The sequence below is a fragment of the Octodon degus genome, unplaced genomic scaffold (genome assembly GCF_000260255.1).
Source record: "Octodon degus isolate 3935 unplaced genomic scaffold, OctDeg1.0 scaffold00002, whole genome shotgun sequence".
NCBI classification, from domain to species: domain Eukaryota; kingdom Metazoa; phylum Chordata; class Mammalia; order Rodentia; family Octodontidae; genus Octodon; species Octodon degus.
Window position 1 is genome coordinate 17,792,934 of NW_004524578.1, and position 25,331 is coordinate 17,818,264.

At 50.8% G+C, this 25,331-nt stretch overlaps 1 protein-coding gene across 3 annotated transcripts in view; it reads right to left on the reverse strand.

Moving 5' to 3' along the window:
• Window positions 1-24,308, reverse strand: part of Ntrk3 (neurotrophic receptor tyrosine kinase 3) — a 394,525-nt gene extending 370,217 nt beyond the window's left edge. For 2 of the 3 annotated variants that reach the window (XM_023710187.1, XM_004623281.2), the window contains exon 1: window positions 24,009-24,256. In XM_023710187.1, the coding sequence (XP_023565955.1) occupies window positions 24,009-24,256 (248 nt within the window). Of the gene's footprint in view, window positions 1-24,008 lie in introns of all 3 variants that reach the window. The other variant, XM_004623279.2, reaches the window with a different exon arrangement.
• Window positions 24,309-25,331: the final 1,023 nt, after the last annotated feature.

A 25,331-nucleotide genomic window follows, 5' to 3' on the forward strand; every position in this document is an offset into this window, starting at 1 on the left:
CACCTCAGTCTCTTGCATGCTATACATGTATCCTCACTTGAGAGTTTCATAATATTTCCCCTCTATGCTCCCCTATGTCCTATCTTAGTCACTTTCTTGTGGCTAGGACAGAAAATCTGACCCATGCCACTTAAAGACAGAGAGGCTTATTGGGCTTGTGGTTCCAGCCCATAGTCCACTGGCTTCAAGGCAGAAATGATGGGAGGAAAAGGCCTGGAAAAGGTAACAGTGCTCACCTCAGGGTGGCCAAGAAGCAGAGAGGGCAAATGGAGGTGCCCAGGACAAGAATGCAACCTTTCGAGTCACGCCCCGGGATCTGCCTCCCACCAGGCTCCACCTCCTAATAGCACTCACTTCCTAAACTCATCAGTAGATGAGTACACAGATAAGAATAGCACCCCATGAGTCAATCACATTTCAAACCCTCTAGGGACAATCTAGGTCTAAACTATAACATCTGCCGACCATAACACCCATGCCTCCTGCTGCCTCCTCCCCCTCCTCTTCCTCCTCCTCTTTCTTCCATCTCCCCTTCCTCAATCCATGTTACACTAGATTACTTTTCTTAAAATGCAAGCTAAAACCACCTTTTTATGGACATGTAAACACACAGAGATACACACAAACACATACATACACAAAGTGGTATCATTTCACTTACACACTGAGTTTATACAGTTCAGCACCATGTACCCAGAAAGAGTGGAAGGGAAATGATAGCTACTGCTAAGATGCTGCTGCCTCTCCCCGTCCTTTGCTGTGCTGTGACCCCCATTCTCTCCGGGTGGCACCTCTTGTGGTGCTCCTGGAATGTTTGAAGAATTTCCAGAGGTCATCTTTTACTCTGGGCACTGACTCTAGAATCATCTTTACTGTACAACTTAAAGGAAATTCCTCAAAGTGTAGACGTTGTCCCCCATCCCCCAGGATGCTGGGACGAGTGATTTCTTTTCCTATTCTCTATTTTTTGTTATTCTGCCTTTCCATTCACAAACATAAACAGAGTATCCAAAAGCCATTTGAACTTTTTTTAAAAAAAATTGTCCTCCTAAGGCTTGTAGACTCCAATCACTCACCCAGCAAAGTGCAGAGACTCGGGTCAGCATTCAATGCCCTCCCAGGGCTCCCTGGTCCCTCTCTCAACAGCTTAGAACAAGACTCTTGCCTTTCCCTATCCCCAAGGTATTTCTTCCCCCTTCCCTCAGAACAGTTTCCCTTCACCTCCCTCCCTTCCTAGATCACACCACTACATCAACATATACAGCAATCTCTCCTCTTTCCCAAGCTACCACCCCACCCGACTGCACCCCATCATGTGCCAACCTCACTCATCACTTGTCACAGTCATCTCTGGAAGAACAGAGGCAGTTGTCCGATCTGCCCAGACCCCACTTATTCCACCATTGTATCCTCTAAAATATCTGGCTTTGCATCAGCAGATGCACCAACAACGGAGGAAGTGGAGTAGGTTGAGCCAGACTGAACCAAATTAGACAGCCTTGGATTGGGTTGGCTTGGTTTGCTTCAAAAATCATACTTCTTAACTCAAACTTTTGTTGGTTTTGGCACTCAGCATTCAGTACATGGGCTCTTGGTGTGTTTCTATTGTTTTGTTCTGTCATCATCCGTTTGGCTTTCCGGCCAGTTGCTTGAGGTCATTTGGGCAAATGGCCCTCTAGGTATTTGGCTTGAAGAAAAATGGAGTCTGACAATGTGGTCCCTCTGTGAAGGGACCTCAGAGGAGCTTATTTGCTATAAAATGACCCAGAGCAGAGGGTGAGCAGTGACAATGCAGACACCTGCTGAGGACCAGGGAAAGTTCAACCCCAGGCCTTTCAGAGACACCAAGGCTAGCCTTCCCAGTGACAGCTGAGATAATCCAGGATCCCTCACCCCTAAAGAATTGTTTCACAGGAGGTGTCACAAACCAAGAAACCAGGAACTGCCAGTCCCACCTGCAGCTTCCATTCTGAACTCTTGAACCCCCTTAGGATCTGTACCCACAGCAGCTGGGCAGAAGAGGTGTCCACTGCCCTGATCCCTGTCTGCCCCCAGCCCAGGACCAAAGTTTGACTAAAGCTCAGTATCTTTTCTTTTATAAATCTCTGTCTTTTAATGATGGCTTCAAGGCTGAGGGGAAAAAGGACCATTAAACTCACTGAATAAGTTAATGGGCCAGAGAGAATCTATTTTAGAGCCACCCCAGGCTATTTTCCTCTGGAGCTAAAGCCTGAATAAGCAAAAAGAAAAAATTAAAACCTGAGAGCCTATTACCAATAAATAACCCCCCATGTAATCTCTCAGTATCCAGGACTTCATTTGCAGGGATATGGTAATGCAGACGGGCTGCAACCCCACCGTCAACACACACACACACACACACCACCCCACTGCCCCATTCACACAGTTCTACCTGCAGTGACACCTGGGGGTCCCATTCATCCTTCTGGAGATCCTTCCCTTTCCTGGCTGCTGCTGCTGCTGGACACAACTCAGTGGGCTGCTGCGATCCAGTTCCCATTCAGCCTTCAGGTCTCTAGATTTTGATTGGGACCTAAGCTGTTCCCACAGAAGTTAACACACAGAAGCTGACATAAATGTGCTCCTAAGAGCCACCCCAAGACTTGGGTCTGCAAGGTCTTCTTAGCTGTCACCAGCCCTCTTAATTCACCCATGGCCCCACTGACAGAAACTGCAAAACTCTCCTCTTTCTGCACTCAGTGAACAGAGTGGCTTGGTTTCCTTTGCCTGGACAGCTCCACCTCTGGGAAGTGGCTCTCTGCCTGCTGCTCCTGCTCCTCCTCCCTGCGGAGTCCTGGGAGAACACAGCCTCCCCAGAACAAAGCCCAAAACCTGACTCTAGGGCAAGGAAAACACGAATAATTAAATAAGCCAGAACTCCTGGCGGTAAATGTTGAGTCCCACTAGACACACGTTGTTTACTCTTTAATATTTAAACATGTTAATTAAATCTCTGAATAAACAAATATATTTTAGCAAGTTGCATTCCTGAGCTGGAGTTCTGTCACCAGGACCCTAGGAGCCTTCCAGGGCAGGCAGGCAACCTTTGCTGGCCACAGATGTGTTAGCAAACCAGGTAAAGAATCTTGGCTTGGCTGGCACCACCTGAGCCCAGCCACACCCGCCCTTCTTGGGACCCCAGGCCACCTGAGCAGCTCTGACCTCCAAAGAGTTCCCACAGCCTACTGGCCCCAGCAGGGACTCCACTCATTCACTCAGTCGGTCAGTCAGTCAGTCAGTCAGTCAGTCTGTGACAACCCAGCAGCTACTTAGCCAAGTACATGCTAAGCACTGGAAAGGCAAAGATAAACAGCACAATAGTCCCACAACTTGGATTGCTCACAATCACATTTCCAAGTCCAAATTCCTTGGGTCTTGTATGACCTATCCACTCCCCACTTCTCCAGCCAGAATGAGCTTCCCCGAAGGCCTCTGTCTCTGTCTTTCTCATGATCCCTCCACCCCTCCCTCTTTCTCTTTGTCTTGGCAGTGCTCAGGATCTAACCCTGAGCCCTGAGCACATTAAACAAGTGTTGTACTACAAAGCTAAATCCTTAACCCTTCCTTTTTTTGGAGATAGGCTGTCACTAAATTGTCCAGGCTGGACTTGTGATCTTCCTACCTCAACTTCCTGAGTAGATGGGAAAATTGAAAGTTTCTATGCTTCCAGAGCTCTCTTCATGCTGTTCCCTTACCCAAAATAACCTCCGCCATGTCTGAGCTTTCCCTCTGGCTAGTACCCAGCCATCCTTCAGTTTCAGGTCAGAAGTCTCTTCCCCAGGAACCTTCTCCACAGGCGCTGATGGGGTTGAAAGAGCCTCTAAAGGAATCCCAAGCACCCTTTTTGTTTCTCCATCACCTATCATTTAAATTTAAGTCAAATCATCTCTTGTTTAAAAGGAAAAAGACTAGCTGGATAAGGTTCTCTGTCTCTATCTCAGTATCTCTCTACAGAGATTTAATTAACATGTTTAAATATTAAAGAGTAAACAATGTATGTCTAGTGGGACTCAACATTTACCGTCAGGAGTTCGTGCTTATTTAATTATTTGTGTTTTCCCTGCCCTAGAGCCAGGTTTTGGGCTTTGTTCTGGGGAGGCTGTGGAGTAAGATAGAGAGTACACATTTGTAATCCCAGCACTCTGCAAGGCTGAAACAGGAGGGCCACAAGTTCAAGCCCAGCCTGGACAAATTTAGCAAGACCTTGGAAAGAGAGAGGGGGTGGGATTTAGAAGAGAAAGGAAACAGAGCAGAGGGGAAGGGAGGGGAGGGGAGGGCAGAGGAGAGGACAGGAGAGGAAAGGACATGGACATGTAACTCACTGCAAAGCCCCTGGGTTTAATTACCAGTACAACAAACCAAATATAAAATAAATAGATAAATAAATAAATAAATAAATAAATAAATAAATAAATAGAAAGACTCTCCAGGGACTTCCAATTTCACTAAGATTAAAATCCAAGCCCTTTCCTCAGGACTCCCAGCTAAATTATTTCAGAAAGTAAACAGGAGGGAGATTTAAACTGAGGAGTCATCTGGCATCCTCCATCCCAATGTGTGAGGGACAGCCTGGGCCCTGGGAGAGGCAGCATAGCCAGAACAGATGGAGAACTCTAAGAAAACAGGCCTGCCCAGGGCCCAGCCCTGCCAAGAGCACCAAATGCCCACCTCCTTTCCACAGCAAGGAACTAGGGCTCCAGGGATGCCAGGACTCCAGGACCGTCTTGGGCTGGGAACATTAAAGGCACTCTTTCTGCTCCTGTAAATTGAGTCTGACAGGAACCCAGCCTGCCACCTAGCAGCTGAGTACCTTGAACAAAGGACACCACCTTTATGCTCCTTGATTTGCTCATGTGTAAGATAAAGACTCAGTAGGCCCTGGGCTCAGGGGTCCTGCGTGTCCTCTCCTATGTCTGGTCAACCATGAGCAGTCCCAGGATGTCCCTCAGCACAGCCACTTTAGGATGGGTCAGGCACTGTCTCAAAAAGTTACGCATAAATTTATCATATATCTCAGAAATTCCACTCCTGGGGAACAACCCAGAAGAAACCAACATGGTGGCTGACACAAAATGCTCATGGCCAGCTTTGAGAAAACTGATCAAGAGAGAAGGAACACCATGCATGATTCACTTGCTGCCACCTGTAACCCACATGGAAGCCACTCAGAGAGCTGTCCTCGGTCCCTTCCCAGACGCTGCACCTACATCTATGTGTCCTACCCTCTGTCCCCCACGCATTTCACCTACAGATATGCAGCCTCTTCATAGGTTCCCTTGCTCACGAGGCCATGAAAACAGACACTTGGGGCACCAGCAGCAAGAAGTACCTCCCAAAATGAAGTAAACTCAGCTGCTATGAATGTCTGCAGCATTCTGTCCTCAGAAACTCTAAGAAATACTCTCTTAATTTCAGTGGGCATGCAAATTTTTAAAAACATATCCTCTTCATGGGCTGAGTTGCACACACACCCCCAATTCATAAGTGAAATCCTGACCTCCTAAAATACCTCCATGAGGGTCTTTGAAGAGGTAATTAAGTTAAAATGAGGTCACTTGGGTGGGCCCAGCTCCAACATGACAGATGTTTTCATAAGAGGAAATTAGGACACGGATGCACCCAGGGAAGACAGTGTAAAGATGTGGTGGGAAGGTGGTTGCTATCACACCCCTGGAAAGAGGTCTCAGAAGAAACCAACCCTGATGACACCTTGGCTGGACTTCTAGTCTCCAGCACTGCAAAAACTACATTTCTCTTGTCTAAGCCATCCACACTGTGGAGCTTTGTTATGGCAGCTGCAGCCAACCAACACAATGATTTCAATATTGTTTTAATTTTAAATTATAAGTCTGGTAAGTCTAATAATAATTTTTCTTACTTGTGCCTTCCAAAGTCTTCGTAGAGAAAGAAAATCAAAGGATTGTAGGTTGAGTCCCTTATCTGAACCTCACCTGAAATTAATACTTGTTACTCTTTTGTCCTATGCTGAGATCTTTTAAAACAGAGAAGGAAAACATCAGGTAAATTTATGCTCCTATGTGTATCCCTTTTTCTCTCTTCCCCACTCCCTAGAGGCCAGGGCTACCCTAAATTTGGTTTGTACCCAGTTCAGGATTTTATCTTCTTACTATAGAACTGTGCCCACGAACATTGCTCTGCATTGGTCACTGTGATTCCTAACTTACATATACAGAGTGTCATTCTGAAAATGGTTTTAGTTGTGGTCAGCATTATATTTTCAAAACACAGCCATGTTACTGCATGACAGTTTTCATTGTAACTGCTACACGGGATTCTATCACTTCAATATGCCATGACTTCTCCCTTGCTTCAAATGTCTCCTGATGACATTTAAGATTGTTTCCAATTGCTTTGCTTTTGCACAATAAACACAGGACCACAAATTCTGCAATCAGCCTGGGTCTGAATCCTAGATGCTGCATATAGCTGTGGCCTGAGACAGGCTCCTGCATCCTGCAGTCTCTATATCCTCAGCTGTAAAGTGGCAGTAGGTCTCCATTCAGGGGCTTCTGTGTGGATTAAGTAAGCTCCTATATATACAGCTAGGTCTAAAGCTTTTTACTATGTGCTCCAGGGGATAGAGAGAGAGAAAATAATCCACAAACAGGGTCTGGACAACAGTGTCTCAAAGGTGGAACTGGAGAGATGAGTACAGTCAAAGTGAGAAGAACAAAGGCAACTCATCAGAGCAATGACAGGAGAAGTAGTGTGGCCAAAAGAAATGATCTGGGATATTATGTCTTATTTGGGGGGATTTAACCAAGGCCTTTGCATTGAGCTACATCTTCAGCCCTTTATTTGAATATGTTTTATTTGGAGACAGGGTCTCACAAAATTGACAAATTGCCCAGGCTGGGCTCACACTTGAGATCTTCCTGCCTCAGCCTGTCAGAGTGCTGGGATAACAGATGTCCACACCACGCAGGCTACTTGGGAAAGTCTAAAGAACGCACAGGAGTGTGGGTTGTTTGGCGCGTATGATTCCCATGGGAGGATGATGGGAAGCCAGATCCAGAGAGATGCATCCCGACGGTGAAAGGCTCTGAATGCACACATCAGTCTGACTTTACCACCGGGCACTTAGGAGCCAGCTAAGTCTCTTGAGCTGCAATTACAGAATGACTCTCCCTGCCTTCCACATCACTTATAAGAGTTAACTTGAAAATAGATGCTACTAGAGACTCCATTGATAAGTGAAATAAATTGAACCTGCAAGTGCAAACATCATATTGTCTCTCTAGTGTGAGAACCTGAAAGAGTAAATAAAATCTGAAAGGTACACAGGTAGTGTGAAAGGGACAGAATTCGTTCAATGGGAAGGAAAAACTGGGATAAAAAAAGGAATATATATATATATATATATATATATATATATATATAGTTTTGTTTTGATTTTTTTAATCAATTTTGCACGTTTGTATCTGGTAAACTGAACAACTGATTTGAAGATAACATTATGCAGGGACCAAGAAGATGGCTCAGTAGAATAAGCACTTGCCTGGCAAGTACAAGGGCATGAGTTCAATCCCCAGTTCCACCAAAAATAAATAAATAAATAAAATGACATCATGCAATATAGCAAGCATTGTTGAATTTCTATTATTTTATTTAGTGAAATTTTGTATCATTTCTAATGTTATTGCTTTGGTTTGGGTTGGTTTGGTTTGGTTTTACTATTTTGTATTCTTTTTCTTTTTATGAATTTAGGACAGGGTATTCAGGGTATAAGGGTCTCACTACATAGATTGGACTCGTAGTGATTCTCCTGTTTTCAGCCTCCCAAGCAGTGGGATTACAGGCACATGCCACCATGCCCAGTCTCAATCGCCATCTCAGTGCGTCCCAAGGGCAGGGCCAGCACAACACGGGGACTGAACCCCAGCCACTGCACTCTGCCTAAACAGGCACTTTAGTCCACTGAGCTATCTGGCCAGCCCCTATTTTGTATTCTTTAAAAAAGAAAAATCAGCGAGAGCTCAAAAGTGCATTCTGTAAAGCATAACCATGTTTTCATCGCTCAATGACATATCAGACTGTGTAGGCCCAACCAAGTTCAGGTCAAGTCCAGCCCTGGGCGGAAAGACTAGAATGCAGCCAGAGTCAAGGTGGCCAGGCACCACATCTGGTAAGGGACATGGGACCTGAAAGAGAACTCAACCCCAGGACAAGCCCACTCTGACATACTAGGGCACGTGTTTATGCTCTTCAGGAATGGGGTCGTTCTGATTTGGTGAACTTTGTTCCTAAACCTCAGGCAGAAGACCACAGTGCCCTTGATCTTCTTTAGGCACCTACCACTCAGAAGCCCATCCTGAGCAGTCCCACTCCTGAGTGTGTGCCTCTGCTGCTGCAGCACCAAAACGCACATCCCCAGGGCCACAGCTGATGACTAGGGCCGGAGGCCTTGGGGAAGGAGCACCAGCAGTGTGTACTCTAGCAAGTACCCAGACCATGTATTGAGAGGTGGGGGCCTCTGGATGGTGGTTGGGTCACAGGGGTGCTACCTCCTCCACAGAGCAGTCCATGGGTGAGTTCATGGTTGAATGTTCTCAAAAGCAGGTGTGATAGTCAGAGATGGGCCACTGGAGGTGTGGCCTAGAAGGACACATTCTTGTCCTGGCTCCTCCCCTCTCTCTGTGCGTCTTGGCTGTCAGGACGTGGGCAGATTTCCTCCACTAGTCACTCTGTCCTGACACGGCTGCCTTGGAGCTAGTCCACCAAGGACTGGATCCCCTGAACCATGAGCCAAATTGAACCTCTCCTCCTTTACACTGTAGGTGTCAGGTATTGTGGCCCAGCCATGGGTATACTGAGTAAAACACTCACAGGATTCCTTGTGTGGGTACACAGTGCAGAGCTACAGCTCCACCCCTGCAGAATATGTGGCTACAGATAGCCCTCCTCAGACCTTCTCACCAACCACTGTGGCCTCAGAGATCACCGAGTCCGGCCTCTTGATTTCATATATGAGGAAACTGAGGCCTAGAGAGAGCAAGGGCCTGGCCTAGACTGACCCAGCGCATTGGTAGCAGTGATGAGACCAGTGAAGTTAGCCACATTCTACACTCACTCAGAGGACATCCTCTGGGAATGAGGATGAAGACACCTGCTCCTAGGAAATTCAGGAATCCAAAACTCCACTGAGACCCAAAGGTTCCTTCTCCTCCACACGTCTTGCTAGTTCTCAAGCTGAAAACCAGAGTCAGCAGTTGTCCTGCCACCTAAGGGTACCCATGTGCCATGGCAGGAGGGCTTGGCCCAGAATGGAAGGTAAGCAAGGACTGGCAAGAAATGAAAGGTCATGCTCAATCCAGAGCACAACCTGTAGCTGTGCCTCTTACTAGCACGACAACTCTGGGAAGCCCCCTAGCCACTCCGTGTCTCATTCGCCATCTCCTACAATGACAGTGATGTGCCTTGAGCATTACTAGTCTGAAATCTCAAAATACAAAGTGCTCCAAAATCTGGAAACTTTTTGAGCCATGAGTGGAAAATCCCACATCATGAAACTTTTGTCTCATGCACAAAATTATTATTATTTTTTTTTTTTTCGGAACCGGGGATTGAACTCAGGCCCTTGCACTTGCCAGGGAAGTGCTTATTCCACTGAGCCATCTCCCCGGTTCCACGTACAAAATTATTAACAATATTGTATAAACTTACCCTCAGGCTGTATCAAGTGTATATGAAGTATAAATAAACTTCATGGTTAGACATGGGCTCCACCCCCTGGATATTTCATTATGTATATGCACATACTCCAAGATCCAAAACCCATGTGAAATCCAAAACACTGCTGGTCCCAACCATTTCAGATAAGGAGTCTTGAACTGTAATAGCATCTGTCTCATCAGGCTGTGCTGGGGTTAAAACAGGAGCACCGTAGACCAGCATGTGGAACATGGCCACCACACAGCCTTCCCTCTCCCTGAGATGAGTTTGGTTTCTCTAGAAGATTCCTCCCAGAGGCTGCCCACGGAGGGAGAAGCCCAGAGCCCACCAAAGTATGGAGAGCAATGGGAGCAATGGACAGGGCTGCATGTACCCTCGCCAGGCTGGCTGCTGAGGAGCTGCAGGATGAGGCAAGGATCTCTGGCCTACAGGTCCTCACTACCCCTGCTAAAGGCTGGGACAGAGTGCAGAAGTCCCAGTGCCTGGCTTCAGGAACTCACAGCAGGTTGGAGAATAAAAGAAGCATTTGTAAGCCCTGGACTGCTGTGCATAGGGGCCAGGCCTCCAGAAGCCTCCAATGGACTCACATGCTGGCCACACCACCCTCTTCTGTCCAGGGATCCCACCTGGGCAGTAAGGACAGGCAGGGTAGAGAATGATGTGGCAGAGCCTGGCCAGACTGCAGGCCAAAGCCCTTGATTCCATGATGCACAGGGGATGCACAGGAGGGTCGGCAGCCACCTGCTGGAAGTCTCCCCCTGGTTCCCAGGGCTGGGGCAGGAGAGCTGGGGAGGAGGGACCATCCGTTCCGTGGAGACAGGGGCTGTGCCAGGAAGAGGAATCCAGGGCAGAGTCAGGGAGACATAAGGTCACTCTTCCTGTCATTCCTGCTTCCCTAAAGCCCAGGGCCCTTTGTGAGCTGAGAAGGGAGGGTAGGGCCTGGTCAGGGCTATCTAGGGGCAGAGGGCAGAGGGAAGGTTCGGCAGAGGGCCCGCTGGTTGCTGGACAAAAGAGGAGGCCTAATCTTCAACACCAAGGATAGCCATTCTCTTCCTCCAACCTCCACTAGCACATGGGAGACAAAGCCGGCTCCCTCCCCCCCAAAGACTCCCTGATGGAACTTTCTCCTTGAAACTGGCCCTGCACCCCAGTGACAGGTCCCCAGGGCCATGGACCAAGTACAAGAGTGAGGGACACAGAAAATCCCTGCTTAAGCTCAACTTCACGTATCCTGGAACAGAGGGATGATGTACACCGCATGGGTCCTGCGCACTGCTGCTCTTCTGGTCCTTCAAGCATGCCTGACCCACCCAATGCTCTCAACTGACCCCACAGTGAATAAATAATCAATGAGCAAACAGGTGCCCAGCAGGGCACCTGTCCCAGACACACTCTTCCCTGGCTCCTTGACCTCCACGTTTCCTTTCCCCTTCTTCCAGGCCACTTGGAGCCACTTTGCTAGCAACCCATGTGGCCCCAAGTCTTTGCCCCACACAGGCACAATAATAAGCAAAGAAATGAAACTTGTCTCTCATGCCTTCTGGCATACTGATTCCCTTCAGGGCCTCTGTGAGCAAGAGCAAGACGAGGACATCTACTCTGGGTCCATGGGGCACAGTCTGGACACCTCATCCCACTACCACCAGCATGAAAAGGAGATGAGAGCAGGTACATCCCAGGTACTTAACGCTCCATTTAGGAAAACTGTACCCTCCCACCTCAGGGAAGCCACATTTCATGCATACACATTTTTCTTCCAGCTGTACATTTGATCCATTTTCTAAAATTCTGCCCTTGCTTCTCTGGAGATTGTTCCGTGAGCTGAAGATCATTCATCTAATATCTGACTATACCCATTCAACTTTAAACTCTAAGGATGCCAGATCTTGGTCTTTTATTTCCTCTTTATTTATTGTATCCCAGGGCTTATTATCACCCCGGGTACACGGCTGGTACTAGCTGCTAGGATAGAAGAGGGTGGACATCTTGCTTGCGGGCCTGCAGAAGAAGCCAGGCTGGTCTCTTAGCGCATCTATCCACCCTTGCCAACGATTCACATGCAAGGGTGGCCTCAGCTGGCAGCAAGTTCTGGGGCCAGACACCTGGGCACCCCACAGCCTCAGTGCAGCTGCAGCTCAGGGCTCACAGTGGGCCAAATGTGCAGCCAGCTTCAGGCCCCATCAGATCTCCATTACCCACTTGGAAGACAGGCCATGTGACAATGCAACATGAAGGCTCCCCTCCAACATCTGCCCAGGGACAGAAGCCAAAAGCCCCCCCAAAACACACAGCCTGCCATGGAAGGAAGGTGCAGTGAGCCACAGGCTCCTGAAATCAGGTGCTTCTTCTCCCTGGCCTTCCTTCATTGCCAGGGGCTTTGAGGGCCCCAGCTTCCCTTCCAGGACAGTCCCTCCTGGCTTCCCCCAATGCTGCACCTCTCCCACACCCAACCTGTCCCTTCCTCGTCTTTCTTCCCGCATCACCACATTTGTTAAAATGACTGCTGCCTGCGAGGTGGCATGGAGTCAGGAACACAATCTGGAGCGAAGCTGATGTTAAATAACTTCCTGCACCTGGCACATTTGCTGGTGCTCCCTCTTGGGTCTCAGATGCATAAACGAGGAGGTTTCAAGGGATGTGGAGACAGAGACAACCCACTTTCAGCCTCAGGGCCACTCCTATTCCTCCCTTCTCTGGGCTGGGCATTCCTCAGCAGCGAAGGCTGGAGCTCAGCACTCATCGCTGCCTCGCCTCTCATTTGGCCTCCACCCACACGTACCAAACAATGGGCATGCAGTGGTGTCTGACACTCAAGTTCAACCAGCCCTAGCCCACGTTTTCCAGCTAAATATGCCGAGACCCAGAGATCTGAAGTCTCCTGGCCAAGGCCAACAAGATTTATTTTATTAAAGCATCCCAAAAATAGAAGTACCAATAAGGGCCTGAGTTTTAGAATCCAGGGTTGGTTTGTGGCAACCAAGTCGTTAGTCATTTGCATGTACATTTTTGTTAGCTGTGACCACATTCCTATGGGTCCAGGCAGGACACCTCCCAACAACTACCACCACATTAATGTAATGAGCTTAGAGAACCACTCATAGACAGCACCTAGCAATTAAAGGGGAGGGATGCTGTTGACAGAGCCTCAGATTCAGTCTCATCCCCGGCCCCCCAGCTCCACGTCCCATCCATATCCAATAGTTCTACAACCCTGTCCAACATCAGCACCTGACAAGCTCAGAACACAGTTGCTGTTCTCCATTCCAGCCACTGGATGTCACTGCTGCCTCCAGTGAACGCAACCCTAGAGCATTCCAGGGGGCAGGGAGGAGGGTGTTAATTGACCCCAATCCAGCCAACAGGATCCCACACACATCTCCTGAGTGGAAACCTAAGTTCATCTTTTTTCTTTTTTCCAGAGAGAGGCAGCTGGCCAATCACTGAGAATCCACCATATTCCAGACACTTTTTGCACATCTCAGATACAATCCCTGTGGCCACATTTCCCAGAAATCCCCAATAACCCTTCACTTTCAAGAGGAAGAAAATGAGATCCAGAGAAACTGAGTAGCTTATTCATCATTTGAAAACACAAACAAGGAAAGAGGGCAAGGATTGGAACCAGAGTTTGACACCAAATTTCATGAGCTATTTCACTACCTCCCTTGAGATCTCAGTCTTAGTGATATGAGCTGCAGTTAAATCAAGTTGGTTGGCCATGACTTAAGAGTTGGCAGTATCTAAGAAGAAAGCACCACGTGCAGCGCAGACTTTCATCCAAGACATATTCATAGGAGGCAACTGGCCCAGCCCTCCCAGCAGAAATCATGGTCTAATGCCCTCTTGTGGCTTAATATGGAACTGGCATGACTATGCTGTGGAGGCTCTTAGGGGTAGATTGGAAGGCTTTTAGGTCACCCCAATCTCACTGGATTCCCAAATTCTCTGTCCAGCCTGCTCTTGGAGCCCCATTTGTGGCTGACAGGTTTACTCAATTTCAGTAGTCAAAAGGGATTAGTCAGGGGTCGGGGGTTGATGGAAAGGAAGAACAGTAGTGAGCCCCCAGGGGATGTTATCAACAAGAGGCAAGGCACTTCTCATGCTCCTAGACAGAGACTATTCCCACCCAGGGATAGGGAAGGAAGGCCACAGAAAGGCTTTGCCAGGGACACCCTGACACTTGATATCCTCAACAGGCCTCCTGTCAGCAGGAAGCATCACAATGTCCCTGTCCTTGTGCCTTAGCCACTGTCCCATTTTTTAGACAGGCACCACTGTGGCCCTCTCATTTCCTCACTCACTACTGTGGCCCTCTTCTTTCCTCACTCAGTGCCATCCAAGCGCTAGTTCCCCCTGCAGCTTTCTCTGGCCCCACTCTCCAAGGACCCCAAGAGGTCACTACCCCCACCTTATGGTCTCCCGCTGTACCACTAGCCACACGACCTCTGTGCCCACCACATACTGGGCACTTACTGCAATTTCACGTAACCCCCATCATCACTCTGTGAAGGACGTAGCAGCCTAACTTTCCAGATGAGGAAAGGGAGCTCAGAGATATTAAGTAACTTATAGAAGCCACATAGGACCAAGGCCAGGAAAGTTGCACATCTGCAGAAGAAGTCTCTACTCTTCCTGCAGCGCCCAGCTGCCTCTTGGGCTGAGAATCACTGAGAAGTGGTAGTGACTTAACTGACACCCAGGTTCAGAGATGAATCTGTCAGTGTGTGAAAATGGGCTGGAAGCAGAATCTGGAAACAGGAAAAACAGAGGAAGGCCAGGTATCTGTGCTCACAAGGCTGAGGCTCTAGATGTGTGCTGGAAAGTGAGCAGAGCCAGCATTCAGAGTTTTACACACACTGCACACATTCCTGCTGAAATCCTACAATCCTGCTTTATTTTTATTATCACCATTTTTCAGATGAGGAAACTGAGGACCAAAAAGTTAAGCAGTCAGCTCAGGGCACAGCTGGGAAGAGGACAGCTCATGATCTGCGCCTCATTTAGTCGTCACCATAAATAACCTTGGCTGGTGTACACTCCAGCACTGAGTGCCAGAAATGTCCACTTCGCTCTGGCTCTTTGGTGGCCCAGCCTCAAAAATCTACCAGAAACAGGCTGTTGGGCAATGACTGACCATGAGAACTGGGCCCAGTCTGCAGCCCTGGGGAACGGCACAAGCCCCAACCCCGCCAGCTCCAACCCACCACAGAAGCAGGGGTCCCAGTCTGGAAAGCTGGTCCCGAGGTGCCTCACGGACCCAGTAGGGCACAAAACCAAACCACCCCTGTTGTGATAGAAGTGGTGTCTGAAACAGAAACAGCCAACAGATGTCTCCAAGAGCAGTGGTTGAAAGCAGCCCTAATGGGTAGGTCCCAAGGTCCTGAGTAGTCAGACACCTGTGCACACACCCACCACATTGTAAGGCTGCCTCTAGAAGCACACTGAGGACCTAGAGAGGCAAAGAGAGGGCATGGAGTGCTTATCTCTGGAAAACTCCAGGAGCCAGAACTGACCATGCACCTGCTTGGCATCCAGTGATTCCCAAGCTGGAGTTGCAGGGCATGGAGAGGTGAAAGCCCCACACTTGGGTCAGCATATCAAATAGCCTGATACAAGGAGCACATAAAGCACACTTCTGTGACACTAACCCCACAGTGTACCGGGCTGCCAACTTTCCCGGGCCCTTATGAAGCCTGTGATTGTCCTGAGCAGGAGCTGTCTACTGGCCCATCTCTGTCACTCTGTGCAAATGCAGTTCTCCCTCCCGCTGTCCTGGGCCCGAGGGGAGAAGAGAAAATGCACCCCCTCCATTCCGGCACTGTGCCAGCCACCTCCTGGGAGCCCTGAGCTCCCGGGCCAGGAAGCCCAGGTCCGGAGCGTTGCGGATGCTATGTAGGCAGGGCCGCTCCCGGGCGACAGCTGGCCTCCCTGCTCCAGCCAGTCTCAGGGAAGGCTCCAAAGGCTGGCTCGGACGGCCGCACACTTCCCACCCGTCTGGGGCCACATTCCAGCTCCCGCTCCCTACCGCCACAGCCACCGGCCAAGAACGGTCTCGCACGCCGCACCGCCCTCTGGTGGCCATGAGCTAGCCGATCTTGGCAAGAGGAAAGGAGAAGCAACCACAGACGTGATGTGCAGGGAACACAGCAGAGACACCGTGCACGGAGACGACCCCGGACGCACACGCACAGCCCAGCGCACCGTGACAGGTAGCCGGGACTAGAACTCCAGATCTAACCTGGCACTCTGTCCTCTCCTCAGCGGAAGCTCAGGGCCATTTTCCTGCCTCCCAGGCCTTGGCCTCCGCGCAGACACGTGAGAATAGAAAGACAGGTCTGGGACCCGGCCAGCCAGGGAGGCTGGGCACAGCATCCTACGGGGCCTGGGCCTGGGAACTCCGGGGTGACTGGGCCACATCAATTCACCTCTCTTAAGCCTCAGCTTCTTCCTCTAAAACAGCCTGGCCCAAATGATTTCCAGGCCCCCAGTTTATGGCTCAAAATCTTAATCTTCCTAACTCAAAAATCCTCCTGGTCACCTACAAGCGGGAATAACCAACATGGCGCCTGTTCATTCACAAAGCCCATCATCTCTTTCGTCCCACTGATCCAGCAGTGACCAGACACCCTGTGAGGAAGCCACACTACATAGGTACGTGACACCCACTTTCAGAAATGGAAACTGAGCCTCAGGGAGGTTATAGGACATGGCTAGGAAGGAGCAACCACAGGGCCTGCATGCAGAGGGCCTGCAGTCGTAGCTGATCTTTGAGACATTCCAGGTCCCTGGGGTACAGCTGTAGCCATCCCCTTGCTCAGAGCCCTCCCTACAGAGATACAGATGAGCTGCAGGAGCAAGGAGGGCGGAGAGCTGGGCAAGAGGGAGGGGTAGGAGTAGAGGCTACTTGTTCTGCAAGTGGCAGAGAAGACCTGGAAATCATTCTCCAGGGAAGATGCTCTAACTCCAGGGGCCCAGCATGGTGGATGGTCTGCTTGCATCCCAGAGAAAACCCTGATATCTCAAACCTTAGCTGGGAGAAGCCATGGGCAATAAGGGGCATTGTCCTGCTGACTGGGCCTCCGCCCATAGTGCAGCTAGCTGGGACCCAGCCACCAGCTCCCTGAATCCCTGCCAGCTTCAGCTGGCACCTGGGTTATTGTGGGGCTGACCTGACCTCGGAGGCCAGCACGCCATGGGCTGAAAAAGGAGGCCTGGGAGAGGGCTTGGCTGAGACACAGCAGCAAGGAGGGCTGTGTGTTGTGAACAGGTCCGGAGGAGAAACCCAGGCCTCACTCACTGTCAGAGGCCAGTGTTGGACCTGCTGACCAGCGCTGCTTGGCTCATGTCAGGCCCATAGTTATCCCATTTGTGGTCATCCTCTCTCCCCTCAGCTCCAGCCAGGACACTTCTCACCCAGGAAATCAAATGACATAAAATAGAAGATCCTGCTAGACCTCCATGTCAATCCTTTTCTTCTTAATTCATCATAGTAGCAATATATTCGTGTATGTGTGTATGCATATATGTATTTCTGTGAATATATATGTCTATGTTAGTATGCATACTAATACAACAAGAAAGAATGGGCGATATAACTTAGTAGTTAAACACTAAACTGCTATAGCATTTAGTGGCTATGGGAAAGGAAGCAAATCAAGTTTCTTCTCTGGATAGGGTTTCCCCACTATTGAAATGACACTAATGGTAGTAGTGAACTCATGGGCTGGTGTGAAGCCTCATGAGGTATTACCCTTAAAGTGTTTGCAGCTGGGTCTGGGACACTCTAAGTGTTCAATAAATGCTAGCTGTTGTCAGTTCTCGTATACTCAGTAAATGCTAGCTATGATGAGTTACCACGTATGGACAGCCTTCTATACGCCAGGAACCACACTGGATGCTGAATTTCAACAGACTGGTGTATAAAGTAGTTGTTATGTTACCCTTATCTTAAAGATAAGAAAATTAGGCCCCTGAGGAGCAGCTGGGAAACTAGGAGTGGAAAGACAAAAGCTGCCAGGGTCATCAGGCCTGACAAATCTGTCTGCAGAAGGAATTGAGAAGCTTCCACCATCCAGAACCTTTTGGAGGGAACCAGTTACTTAAGGGAAGCAGGGACAGAAGAGAGGAAGGATGGGCTCCTCATGCTTTGGGGCCTGCTGACCCCCCAGAATCAGCAGCCCCATACTTAAATAGCTCAGCAGAAACCCTCACTGTGTTCTTTCTCCTTGGTGAGGAAGATAGGCTGAGGCACCCTGGGGCTCAAAGAGCTCACCTCACAGAGTTGCTACCTCTGGGGACCTTGAATTTGGAAATTTCACCCTGAGGGAGACACAGTTGTGGGGGAGCCTCTGGTTTTGACAAAATGCCCCAAACAAGAGCCAGGGCAGAGCAGGAGGCTGCCCCAGCACTGGGAGTGCTCCTGGGAAGAGAAGTCTCCACCACTCCAGGGACCTCAAGGGAAGCAAGCTGCAGTGCCCTCCTGCTCTGAATCTGTGAGCCCTGCACCTAGGGGCAGCAGAGGCTTGAGGTTGTCCTTAGGGGTTCTAAGGACTCCTCTGGACACTTAGTTCTGATTTGGACCTCAGCAGAATCCTTATTGCTAATGACCCAACCTACCAAAAAGGACCTGCAATGGCCCTGGACACTAAAGAATTTTCCAAAGCTGAGCCAAGCGGGTCTCAGGAATGAAAAAATGACTTGAGTGGATTCTCAGTTGGTCACCAACAGATCTAGGTGACTGAGCCCAGCCTCCATCTAAGCCACTCTTCACCCAATTGCCAAGACCCTTAACCACCCTTCACAATCCCCTTAGAGATAGGTTATTCCTAGAAGACTGTGCTTTAGAAGAAAAAGAACTTTCTGGGTGAAAATCCTCACACATCCCTTCCCAGTAAGCCACTCAATGTCTGGCTGAAAGGCCAGAGCCCAGGGGAAGATGGTGCCAATGGGGGAAGAACTGCAGACTCCCCCAGAGCCTCTGTACCTTTCTTATTGGGAGCCATAGTAGCTCCACCCCTGAGACTCCAGTCCAGTTCTTTATTTTGTTTAGTTGAATCTGTAGAAGGGGCCTAATAAGCTCTGCTATGTACTTCAAGTAGCTCTTGCAAACACACACTCAACAAATGTTAACTGGGAATCGCATAGAATTGAGTGATGGAGGTATCCATGGAGATGAAGACTTTGCAACACAAGACAAAAGGCAGGGTCCTGGAAGGTACTAGAAGGCCATCTTTTGAAAGCTGATAGAGAGAGTTTGTAGGAAGAGGGTTTGCAGGCCTTTGGAATCCTGATGGGGAGCTGAGATCCTTTCTCTGATCCAGTCTCACCTGATCCCACCAACTGACCACCTAGGTCACCAAATGCTTCTTTGGGCAACAGCCAGGAGAATCAGGGCCTTCAGGCTCATCTCCCTGGTCCCCACTCATCTCCCTCTCAAGCCCAGGGCTTTCCAATCACAGGAACACAGGGCACCATGCTGCTTTGATTACACACGATTCAGCAATAAAAAATTTATCTTGCAACCCCAAAACACTCATATTTATTAAATTATATGCTTAGATATCTTCAATCCATACATTAAATATTAAATATTCCCTTTTCTAGGCAAGAACGCTTTGAAATAGAAATGATTGTGTTTTCTTCTCACACTTCAGCAGCAATCCTTGCTCCAACAAGGGTGAGAACCTATGCAAAGGACATCTCCTGCCCCCAACCATAGGGTACAAAATGCCATGGGCCATGTAGGTCAGAGTCCAGCCTATGAGGGAGAAACTGCAGGCCCTGGAACATTCCTAAGTATGACATATGGTCTGAGCAGTTGACTCCAAATTGTGTTGTGTATCACAGATTCTGGATAGACTTAGTTCTCTAAAGGAGTAAAAAAAAAAAAAAAAAAAAGCAGAGGGAAATGGCCAGCAGCCCCTGGCCAGTGAGGGAGCACCCTGTGACCTTCTGGCAGTATAATAAGGGTTGTCACAATCCCAAAGAATGGGCCCAGTGGCCTGGCTAAGCCTTCCAAGGGATGTTCCTTGGGCCCTGGAATGGCAGATGTCCAAGTGGAAAGGGACACTCTGCCCCATGGCCTCAATTCAAAGTTGAATTCACAGGCTCAGAAAGCCTACAGCCCTCTCATATAGCTCAAGGGAGATAGAAGCACACCAGGATGTACCTCATGTGATGTACCCCTTTCCCTACTTCTAGTCTGCCACTGGCCACCTGAAGGCCATAATGAGACACCCATGAACACTGGAAGAGCTGCTCAATGCATCATGGGTCAGGGAACTCAAGCCACAGGAGTGATACCACCATTCTGTCAAGGGCAATCCAAAAGAGGGCCTTTCCTATCATACCACCCTCCACCTCAGCCAGCCAGAGAGCAGCCAAAGCCCTGCAGGACCCCAAGAACCATCTCAGGCCACCATCTCAGGCCACAACACAGCCCTCTTGGTGCCAAAATCCATCTACCCTCAAAGCCATGGCCGAGCTGGGCTGTCTTTCCCTAAGTTGCCCTGTTCTCAGGGTCCAGGAACTGCAGGGCTGGTGCCCTGGGTACAGGAGGGTATTGCAGTTGACCTGCTCAGTTTGCAGGGCTGGAGATTATGGATCAAGAGCCCTGCCTCAGTGTAAAATCCCAAGACCAGTGGAGTAAAGGGTCCCCAGCTTTCACCTGGAAAGCAAGTGTTTTCCTGGGGCTGTAACCAATTTCTCTTCCAAATCTCAGCCTAAAGACCCCTCATGCATATGCCCATCTTACAGGCCTACCCCCACACACACAATCCTGGGGCTCTGAGCACCTTGCTGAGGCCCCAATTGAATTCCAGATACCCTTAGGGCTGGTTCATACTTTACTGGACCCCAGTTCTCATTGGCAGTTGTCAAGGCTGGTTCTCCCCTTGATCCCTGGTAAGGGAGAGGTTCAGGAGCTATGTAGCACCCAAAGCCCCAAGTCACCCTTCAGCCAACCAGAAACTATCTTCAGGAAAAGCAAGGGAAAACAGGTACTAGATAAATGCCAAACACCAGGGACACTGTGGCAGCTCAGAGTGACATCCAGCTTTTATCTTGGTACCCCCAGCCAAAAACCCACAATCCCTGCAAGCCCAGACAGCCAGACCCAAGAACACCTGGTGCAGAGATGTCATCTTCTCCCTTCCTGAATTCTTTCTAACAGTCAAAGTATTCACCATTCCAACCCAACCCTACAGGCCTAGACTACAGAGATCTTCCAGACAGCCCACCATCCTGGCCACCACCCACCTGCCTTTGTGAAGGCAAAGCCTAGCTGGGTGTGGCCATGCATGGACTTTTCTAGACAAGGCTACCTCATGTCAAAAACTCCAAAACCAAAACAATTGACTTCCCAAGCAGAAAGAGGCTAGGGGAATTGGGAGACTTTGAATTAGCTTGCCTCCAACAGGACCAGAGGCGAGACCCACACTGCTATGGTAATGCCCTGCAGCTGATGTCCTTCTCTTCCCAATAGGCAAATCCTCAGCCAGGCTCTGGATGGGCACAGGAACAACTGTACACACTACCCCGAGAAGTTGAACCACAGGGACACAGCCTTGTCCTACTAAAAACTCAGGCACAATCAGTTTGGCACCTGAGGCAGGATCCTAAATCCTCCTCTGGAATAGAAGTCGCACTGTGGCAGCCCCAGTATCTTCCTTCCAAGATCTGCCCAAGCCATACCACAGCACAGACACCAGCACAGAGCTTTAGGCTGATGAGTGCTGGGGCCCCTTGCTCCCCATATCTCTGAAAAACATGAATCTGTAGAACATCTCTCCTCTTAGGCCAGGCTAAGGCAAGATCTCTCCTTCCCTCAAGCAGCTTCAGGGGTGGGGGCTGTGAGCTGGACATGCCAGCATCCTAAACCAGGCTTCACTCTTGGGGCTGTGTGCCTGGGAAGTTGCCTCAGCCTTGATGCCCCCATTTCCTTGGGCTAACACAGGGAAGACCATGCTATCTACCAAGTAAAGATGACTCTTCTCTGCTCTCCAGGCTCTCTGCCTCTGGATTAGAAGACTGAGATCTTCCCTGAGTTCAGTCAATATCAGCCACAGATATAACAGGACACTGGGGAGAAGATGGGTCAGGAAGGGTCATCCAATCCATGACCTCTTGCTCTTCCCCACCTGCCACTCCCACAGCTCTCATGGGAATCGGGTTCCCTTGCTCTTTCATATTGGGGTTGATTTAGGGCAGAGTCCTGATGGCCTGCCAGGGCCCAAGTCCTGAAACAAGAACAGGAACGCAGACAGGAGGGCTCCCAACTTGCTCCCTCCTTCCTATCCTGCCAGATCCCCTCCTGGGATCCTCTGATGCCCTGGATGACAAGCAGCCACCCAAGTCCTCTCTCCTTCCAGCCCTCTGGAAAGACGGAGCCAACTAGCCCCATCAAGCTGCTTCCTGGAGCCTTCTGTGTGGCTATAAAGAGCTCATGTGGTGACTGTGACCCTTCCTGCCTCCCACTGGCTTCCAACAGACACACAAGTCCCTGGAGCAGACAAACTGGATGCAGACCACAGACTTCCAGGGACTCTTAGTAGGCACCTGGAAAACTTCACTCCGGGCCCCAGCCTACCCAATTCCCTGGACATCCCTAGGTCCAACTCAGGAGAACCACGGCTGGCCACTAAGCCAATCTTCCTCTACTCCCCCTCCACACACAGCTCCCTAGAGGATGCACTTCCAACTCAGGAGTTTCCGTGACAATCTCCTCCCTACATCCTAGAGAAGCTGGAAGCTGTAGCCTGCAGGGAGGGTTGCCACCAATGGGTTCATCCAGCTTTTCCTGCTCCCGGCCCTCCTTCTCTGAACCAGCTATTTGTCTTATCATTCTGGGCCAGGTTAAAGGTGGTGAGGTGTGGACAGCAGAGCTGAGATATAGGTCAAGCTTGCCTCCTGGAGCAGGAGTCAGGGACATCTCCTGGCTGTCCATTTCCCTGAAACTGCCAGCTGCAAGAACACAAGCAGTCTCCGTTAAGCCAGGAGGGCTAGCGGGCTTTCCAGAAGGCAGGGTAGCAATTCCTCCAGGCTTCACAGCCCCATGGCACAGGCTCAAGCAAAGGGAGGGCTGAGGCTGTGTGAGCAGCGCAATGGCACCTTCAGCCTCCTGCCTGTGAGGTGCCTTCCTCAGACCCTGGCCAACATGCCAAGGCAAACCTTTCTCAGCATCCTGCCCACTCCTGGGGGCTCCCCAGAGACAAGAGCCTTGCAGGAAAACAGGGAGAGGGATCCTCTGAGCATGCTAGAGCCATCCAGCCTTTCTCCATGGGGACCGGATGGGAGGGGATCACCTGGCCACTGAGGGGTCAAAGAAAGGATGGGCAGGTACCCCTGAGCTCTTGCCCTCTTCTCCCCACCCCCAATCCTACAGAAGAAAAATAACATGAAGAAAAGAGCAGGCCACCACAGGTCACACTCAGATGGGGCAGAACCAGGAAAACGCCAGCCAGAGTTCAATTTCCCAAATACATGGATCCTCTGCAAGATCACAGAAGCCCCTTCCCCAAATGCACGCCCTCACCTCTCCCTTCACCATCCGGCCTGGGGCTCGGAATTATCCGGAGCAGTTATCAGCGCCCTAGCAAGGAAGAGATCTATAGGCCCCCAGATGCAGCGAGAGGAGGGTAGGTCTCGGAAATGCCCGATATGGGCTGGAGAGGGCGGGCAGGCGACAGGGAAAGGGAAGAGGCAGGCGTCCATGACAGCCTGGACACGTCCAAAGTCTCCCTGAGAGCAGCCAGCTCCCAACTTGTTTACTTGACAGCGTGTTTAGCTGTCTCCAAAAAGAAACAGTGCAAGCATCTCGACTGGGTCCCGCAGTCCCTATCTGTCACCTTCCCTCTCAGCTAAGCGCTGCCTCCGCCGCTTCTGCCAGAGAATCCAGCCTGATCTACTTTATTCCACTTGAGCGTGGCCAAACTGTTGCTATTTCGTGGGGGCAAAGAACCCCATTCGCTCTATCGAGAGGAGCCGTCAGCTGGCGGGGGCGACGGCGGGAGATGGGCCCCGAGTGCCCTGGGCCGACTAGGGTCCTCTCCCTGGAGAGGCACCCGCCAGCATCCTCCGATCCAGACTCGGAGGGACGGCGGCGTCACCTGGGCTCCGCGGCCCGGAGCGCCTCCCGAGCCCGAGCGAGCCTCGCGCGCGCCAGGCGGGCGGCGATGGGCAGCGGCGAGCTGGGGCGAGCTAGGGAGGACCAGGGCCGGCTCCCGGCCGCGAGCGGACGAGGGGGGCACGCAGAGCAGCGAGGGCAGGAGGGTGGGGAGCAGCCGCCCCCGACTTACATGGAAGTGATATTCCTTGAGATGTCCGTGATGTTGACGCTGGCGTTCCCGTTGCTGTTCCCTGAATCCTGCCCTTCCAAGAGGGGGAAGAGGTTCCCATCGTCCGGCCGCCGGCAATTGATCTCAGTCTTGCTGCAGACACAATTTGCCGGGCAAGCCAGCACGGAGCCCACATAGTCCAGCCAGACGCTTCCCAGCAAGAAAATCCGCCAGAAACTACACTTGGCTGGGCAAAGAGAGACATCCATCTCCGATCGCTGCTTCTAAAAAAGAGGAGGAGGAGAGGAGAGGGGGGTGGGGGGGAGTGGGGAGAGCAGGGGGGAGGAAACAAAGACAGCAAGGGGGGGAAGGGGGAGGGGGCCTGTGCCTTTGAAACGCCGAGCGATCAGATGCAAAATCCTTCAGCGTCTGAAACCATCGCGGACGCCGCCGGGTGGGAGCCGCTGGGAGCGCCTAGTGGCGCGGTCTGCCGGGCATGGTGGCCCGCTCGGCGCTCGCCGGCTGGCCGGGTCCAGGGGCTCCGGAAGCAAGGCACGCTCTCCGACTCCGAGACTTTGCAGCAGCGTTGCAACAGACGGTGGGGAAGCAAAATAATAATAAAAAGGTTGGGGGAGAAGAAAAGGAGAAATGGTGCTAAAGTCACCAAGTCCCACCTACCGGGCAGAATTAAAACGGACACACCTTGCCAAACACACTCACATACATTCACACAGGCACACACCCGGAACAGGAGGAAGGAGGAGGAGGAGGAGGAGGAGGAGGAAAAGGAGGAGGAGGAGGAGAAAGAAGAGGAGGAGGAGGACGATGCAGTCCGAGTTGCTGCAGCCAACGCGAATGGCTCGCCGCGCGCCTGCAGAAATGTACAAGTGCTCCAAGCCTTACGAAACGCACGGCTTATCGGAGCGTCTTCCTCGGCTCCCTCCCTCCTCCTCTTCCCTCCTCCCCTGCCTCGGCGCGGCCTCCTCCCCCTGCCCCCTGCTCGGGCTGGGAGCGGCAGGAGAGCGGAATCAACCCCCTCTCCTCCCCACACCCCTCTCCTTCCCTCCCGGCCTCTCCCTCCTCCTTCCCCACCCACCCACCCACTCGCAGGCTCGCAGCTCTCTCGCCGGCACGCCACCCGCAGCCGCCCGCCTGCTCCACGCCTCGCGGCTCCGCGCCCCGCGCGCCGCAGCCCAGGGGAAAACGAGGCAGAAGGGAAAAAGTTGCAGTTGAGATTGCGAGGGTCCGCGCCGGGGAGGGAGAGTTGGCCAAGCTGCCTACGCGCCCCGAAAGGCGCTCTCCTTTCCACTTTTATTTTATTTTATTTTATTTTTATTTTTTTTA